The sequence below is a fragment of the Branchiostoma floridae genome, unplaced genomic scaffold, assembly GCF_000003815.2.
Source record: "Branchiostoma floridae strain S238N-H82 unplaced genomic scaffold, Bfl_VNyyK Sc7u5tJ_1499, whole genome shotgun sequence".
Lineage (NCBI taxonomy): Eukaryota > Metazoa > Chordata > Leptocardii > Amphioxiformes > Branchiostomatidae > Branchiostoma > Branchiostoma floridae.
Genome location: NW_023365732.1, coordinates 105,794 through 112,393, shown reverse-complemented (window position 1 = coordinate 112,393; position 6,600 = coordinate 105,794). Strand labels below are relative to the sequence as shown.

The 6,600-nt window shown below is 42.3% G+C and overlaps 1 protein-coding gene across 1 annotated transcript in view; it reads right to left on the bottom strand.

Moving 5' to 3' along the window:
• Positions 1-2,365, bottom strand: part of LOC118407911 (beta-lactamase-like) — a 26,847-nt gene extending 24,482 nt beyond the window's left edge. Inside the window, exon 1 of the mRNA XM_035808485.1 lies at positions 1,560-2,365. Within this exon, the coding sequence (XP_035664378.1) occupies positions 1,560-2,059 (500 nt within the window). The 5' untranslated portion in view covers positions 2,060-2,365. The remainder of the gene's footprint in view (positions 1-1,559) is intronic.
• Positions 2,366-6,600: the final 4,235 nt, after the last annotated feature.

The following is a 6,600-nucleotide window of genomic DNA, read 5'->3' as shown; positions in this document are numbered from 1 at the left end:
CCTTACTCTTTCTACCGTAAGTACAATCAGTTAGGATGCCGTGCATAAAGCTAAGTACTAATATTCGCCTGGTCGAGTGAGGAAATAGGTCTAAATTTCCTTTTTCAATGGCACAACATCGGGAGTCGCTAAGAATTTGAACCCAGTCACCAAAGCTAGCGCTTAACACAAGACCACTTTGCCACCTATGCCGTATGTCTATGACAAAATCTTATTTAACAAACGTGCACACAACTACAGTTCGTGGCCTGGAAAGCTTTCGAGACGCACACTGTCTCTTTATCAACAAGGTAGATCTCGTCTTGGAGTTGCCTTGTCACGTGACGGCTGATGCACTATGTCACGTGACAAAACACAGTCATAAACAGGTCTGAGATAGAGATAGATTCCATATATCATTTTAATTATTTCTTTGATAAATCTGTTATGTTTTGCGGGTGCTCCCCAGAGACACGAGATGAAATTGTATGGATAATATTACTCTCCAAGCCAAGGTTAGACTCCGACTGTTGTTTTACGTCTTTTTAGTCATTTTTATCGGGCTTTCTATTTTTTGTTATTTCTTGATGTCTTGCAGCCTCTGCTTGGAGAGTAGGATAATGTATCGTTACAGCTTCAAAGTAAACAATTAGAGATTGAAAATTCCTTAAAACTGGCTACAAAAGACAACTTTGTCATGACAAACTTCTTCGTACAGTATTTCCTGTGATTGAACATTCTACATTGCACATTGATTTTCAGCACAGTCGCATCACAACACACCAGCCAGTGAGAGACTGTGTCCAACATGCCATGATAATATCGAAAATGAATCCCACTTTATAATGAATTGCCCAACTTATGATAGAGAGAGACAAAAATTGTTACAATGTTACCACCTACCAAGACAGAAATGTTTAATATTTTACTATCATGTCCTGCTGATATATCTGCCTATGTCTGTCAATTTATATATAACTCACTTAAAAAACGAGACAATATTATACTGTCCTGAACCAGTACATAATGCTAGCTTGATTGTTAATACTATATACCATGTGTAAAATAGATTAGTTTCTTAGATTTTTAGATACAATTGTACTAGTAACTCATGTAGTTAAACTGTTCTGTATGTATTGTATGTACAAGTTGCCTTACACTGTATCCTGTACAGTCGTCGTGCAATAAAGTTCTTCTTCTTCTTCTATGAATGTGAGTGATTTATCAATGTTGAACAAACCTAGCTTAGCATCCATCCATCTTTCGTCTCCACGGGTAATGTCTAACAGAGGTACAGAAGATCAAAGGCTAAAGCGAAGCTAGGGTCAAGTATGCAAGCACTTCAAACATGCAGTGCACCTACATGTTTGGCCGTTCATAAACGAAAACAAATATTGACTTATTGGCTGATGTCAAAGTCCATGCCAAAATCAACGTTAGTGCTTACTTCTACGGCGCTCATGAACCTCCATTTATCGTTTGACCCAAAATTATTTAGCAATTCTTCCCAGTATATGTGTGCACAAGGTTGTTGTTATATCGCAAATCTAGAACGGAGAACTGTTGATAACAAAACCTACCTTGAAAATTCTGCTCTGTCGATGTCTTGTCCCATTATTACGGCAACGTACCACGGGTTCTCTAGCGCGATTTTGTGGGCTAGAAGGTCTCGTAAGGTCGCTTCTTCGGTACGGAACTGGTCCCTGAACCTGAAGGACGGCCCCAGGATGTCCGTCAGGACGGTGTCCCAGCTTACGTCTTCCCTCTCCCCGAGAATGGCCGCTAACAGGGCTGAGGTGAAGGACTTGGAGATGGAGCCGACTCCGAAGAGAGTCCTGTTGTCCACAGCTTGTCCCGTCTGCAGGTCCCTTTGGCCGTACCCCTTGGCGAAAATGGTCTGGCCGTCCTTGACCACGGACACGGTCAGTCCGACTACAGGCCTGGACTCACATGTCATCAGGTCCTGGATGAAAGTGTCGAGATCCTGTAGCCTCTGCTGTAGATCTGGGCTGGTCATGGTTGAGACCTGTCCGACTATCATAAAGCAGACCACAAGGAACACATTCACGAGAGCTCCCATCTTGAGCAATGAAAAAAGACTGAGACTTATACAACTTGGTGAAGATTTGTGTTACCCAAGAGAAGAGGTTGTGTAAGATGGCTGATGAATCATTAGCCAGGATAGCTTCTTGATGTTTGGCTACCCATCACGTGTTTGATGACGTAGCATTGTCTCATCACGTGTTTGATGACGTAGTATTGTCTCATCACGTGTTTGATGACGTAGCATTGTTCGTACTCTTTCCAGATAGATAAAGTGGAAAGGTACAAAATCGAGCTGCAAGATTCTGCAGAAACAACTACAACAGGGATGCTAGAGTTACCAAAATAAAAACAGACCTGCAGTGGATGAAACTTGAAGACAAAAGAAAAATGTCTAGACCGACTGATAAGTATCTAATACCAGCTACATGTAGTCATGGCTACATGTACTTCACTAGTGTCCTGGTGTCACTTCTACAAGTATAATCAAGGTTACCACGCGATATATTTTCCCATTTAGGTATTTTCTTGTCATGTTGATGACCACCTTATGAATGTTTTTTTGCGTTTCGTCGCCCTCTGGCGACGAAACGCAATGTATTGGGTTTTACCTTCAGTCCTTCCTTCAATGATGCTTCGGTGGATCGATGCATGCATGCATGTCTGAATGGTACTTGGTTCAACACTGTGTAGCATAGGATGAAGACCCTCCATGTTTGTTGTTCTACCATTGCCTTATTTGGCAAGACATTCACGTTTGTTGCGTCAGCCTGAATTGTACGTGACATATGTAACCGCATGTAGCCGCTACGGAAATGTGAATTTTCTGATGGAAAAAGCTGAAGACACATTAGACTTTCATAGGTAGATTTCTGATATATTTCATAATGTAATCTAATCTTAGACTATTATTTTTATTCAATGATATGAAGGGATTTTAAGCTTATCTATTTCATTTGGCGCTATTCTAATTGGTTATTCGCGTTTGGTGAGCACTACAGAAGGCAACAGAATGCCATTCACTCCATTCACATCCACCATTTTGGAACGAACGCTGTCAGGTAGGACATACTTTTTTTTAGTAAATATTTAATCTTAACGTTATATGCCTTATAGTTGCGTATAGGTAACACTAGTCCATCTGTATGTGTCTTCAGGTAAATGTAGATCGAGAATTATGTACCCTGGACGTCGGTGGTATTACAAAAATAACTCGTTCGTGCGGTCCCTGCCCCTCTCTCCGCTAGCCCACAAGGTCCGCTCGCCGGGCTAGCGACGTTCGAAGTGGGGCAGGGTAGTTTGTCTAGGCCAACGGAAGGGTAAGCCCGGGGGCCGGTACAAATGCTCTCAGTCTGGGTACATAATTGGCGAAACGGAGTAAACTTGCGTCATAAATTACTCTAGCCTGTTGAATGACCTCTGTGTTTTGTAAACAAATTACTGGGGGAGGGGGGCGTATATAATTTGTTGTTTCTTCATCCCAGATCCCTTCTGAATCATTCCTTTCTTCCTTTAGTTTAGTAAAGTAGATCCATTCAGACAGGTTGGAACTTCTTTTCCCCATGTGTACAGTAATTTATCAAACCACTACTGAACTGCTGAAAGCATTTATTTATATTTAAGGAATTGTAAGTGATACTGCTATGCTGGTTATATAGAATATATATATATATGTGTATATGTAGTAGTAGTAGTTGTAGTAGTAGTAGTATCCAGTATGCGGGGTTCCCTGACACAGGGGTTGGCAGCAGTCGGCCAGTCCTCACACAGCGCCTCCAAGCGGCTCTGTCCAGCGGGTCCAGTCAGTGAGGCCGCACTCTTTAATGTCCTTTTATTCCAATATAGTAGAGGAATTTATACAAATTGTGTTGACATATTGTATGTGAACTTAAGTTCTCATTTTTTATTTATTTTTAGCCTCAGGGCTGTAGATCAAGAATATGAGCGCTGGATGTAGCTAGTATTACTTTTTAGAAAAATATTAATCATAACATACGGTGGATTTAAAAAAAAAATGGCACAGCCTGCCAAGAAGTACCGGGGGTAGGTATGCTTTGAGATAGATTGCAAAACATTTGTGTTACAGTTGGGATCAGGGTTTGTGACGCAAATTTGACTCCGTTTCATTTCACCAGATTAGCCTGTTTGGAAGTCAGCAACACACATTAATCAGCATGATAGTGTATCATTGTGGAAATTTGCACCTCTAATCAAGTAGCTTCCCCCTCTGTATTTTTAACCTCCTTGCTCCAATCAATTCAGGCCAATTTTGAAATATTGAATATATTCAGTTGGCATCAGATGTCTAACATTTTCTTTCTTTTTCTTTCAGTAGTGACTGCTGCAGTCCTCAGCTGCCACAGAATTGAACCAAAGCCTACTGAAAACCAAACTTTACAGTCAATTAGAAGAAACAATCACACTAATAAACATTTTACTCAAACTTCTACTACTGCTTTCACTTCTACATTGTACACACACTAAACCAAATTAAACCTTGCCAAATATTGGTCATATAATTTGCAAAAACTTACACTGTTTAGCAAACACTGCACTTACAAATATCTTCTGCCATTGAGCGGACAGTGAACTTGCACTTATTATTACTAGACCATCTTCTGCCACAAAGCACTTTTACCAATCTCTGCCACTAAGCAGACTGGCACTTGTACTCATTACCAGACTATCCTGCCACTGAACAGACTGTGAACTTGAACTAATTACGAGACAATCCTCTGCCACCGAGCAGACTGTGCATTTGTACTAGCTTCTGCCACTGAGCAGACTGTGCACTTGTACTCATTACCAGACTATCCTGCCACTGGACAGACTGCATTTGTACTTTCTGACTATCCCTGACATTCAGCATACTCTGAACTTGCACTCATTTTTTTACCAGACTATCCTACCACAGAGCAGACTGTAAACATGTATTACCCTCTGCCATCAAGCACACTGTGAACTTATACACTCTGCCATCAACTACATTTGTACATTATTACACAAACCTCTGTCAGTGTTATCCAAAATGTCAGTAATTTTGTCAGGAAACTACCACCAAGGTGACACTATTTTCAATGAGACTAGTAGAGGTAGACAATGCACTTCAAATTCTTTCATTGCCATTGCGTTTCACAATACTTACAAGCATGTAGCTTCCTGGATACATGCGGTACCCACTCAGCTGACTGCAGTTCATCGAAATCCACCCGTGCATGTGGTACCCACGCAGCTGACCGCAGTATCCGGGCCCCACCCGTGCATGCGGTACCACAGCACGAAATCTGGTATTTAAGCAAGCTTAAACTCAACGTAAACGCGACGTTTCTGCACCCTTTCCGCAACTTAACGACATCTATCCGTGAACGTAAAGGTTCCCTTTAATGTTACCTTTACGTTGGCACTTAAATGTGCGTTTCGGCACTCCTTCACGTGCCTTTCCGCAACTATTAGACGCTTAAAGGCGTCGTTAATGACAGTTTTTCGTAACCTATACGGGCGGAAAGCACGCGTTTATTAAGACCTTTCTGCACCCTTTCCGCAACTTTACGACATCTATCCGTGAACGTAAAGATTCCCTTTAATGCACTTATATGTACGTTTCGGCACTCCTTCACGTGCCTTTCCGCAACTATTAGACGCTTAAAGGCGTCGTTAATGACAGTTTTTCGTAACATATACGGGCGGAAAGCACGCGTTTATTAAGACCTTTCCGTGATCTTTTGACCACATTTACAGTCGATTTCCGTCACGATTTCCCCACGTTTATGTGTCGTTTACACACCCTGAAAGGCACGTGAAGAAGTGCAGAAACGTACTTATCCGAACGCTTTCCGTGATCTTTCCTTGGACTATAGTTGTCATTTATTTTTAGTAAAGGCGGCGTAAGTTTAAACCTTTCCGCATCTTTAGGTACTAGGCTTTATGCGTTTTGTGTGGCTTAAATTGGAACTTTTGCATCGGGTATGCGTGTCTTATTTGGTGTGAATCATACCTACACCGGTATCTATGGCTTCGCCGTCTAAACTATCTTGTGATTCTAATTGTGGACTTGGATTGGTCGACCGAGGGAACAATCGGTGTACAATATCCATGCACGAATCTCCGCTACATTTAAGTCCACAATTTGGAGTCCAGTGTCGGGCGATACGCCTGGAAAGACGTCATTTCAAGCAACATAGTTCCATCTGGCCATCACATTAGGAAAAATCCGCTGAGATTCCCGAAGACGGGTACTGTTTTGTGATGAACAGGCCGTGCTCTCCATGTCTCCGCCAGCTTATGCTGGTCAAGACGACACAGTCTTGAATTCACCCTGAGTTGTGCCCCGTTGAAGACTCTCCAACATACGTACTCCGTTTCCGGCAAGCCGTGAGTGTCCTATGGTTATGTCCGTTCCGTCCTGTAGTTCCGTTGGAATCCATTTGCGGCAAAGCCACGCCGATAATCCGTGTGAGTCTCTACCAGACTCCGGATCGCTGGAAAATCGTAGAAATGGAACAAATAGAGAGGAATATAACCGGCCAGGGAACAGCTCGCGATCCTAGGATCCGTAGATCGCGTGCTGTCCCTGGCCGG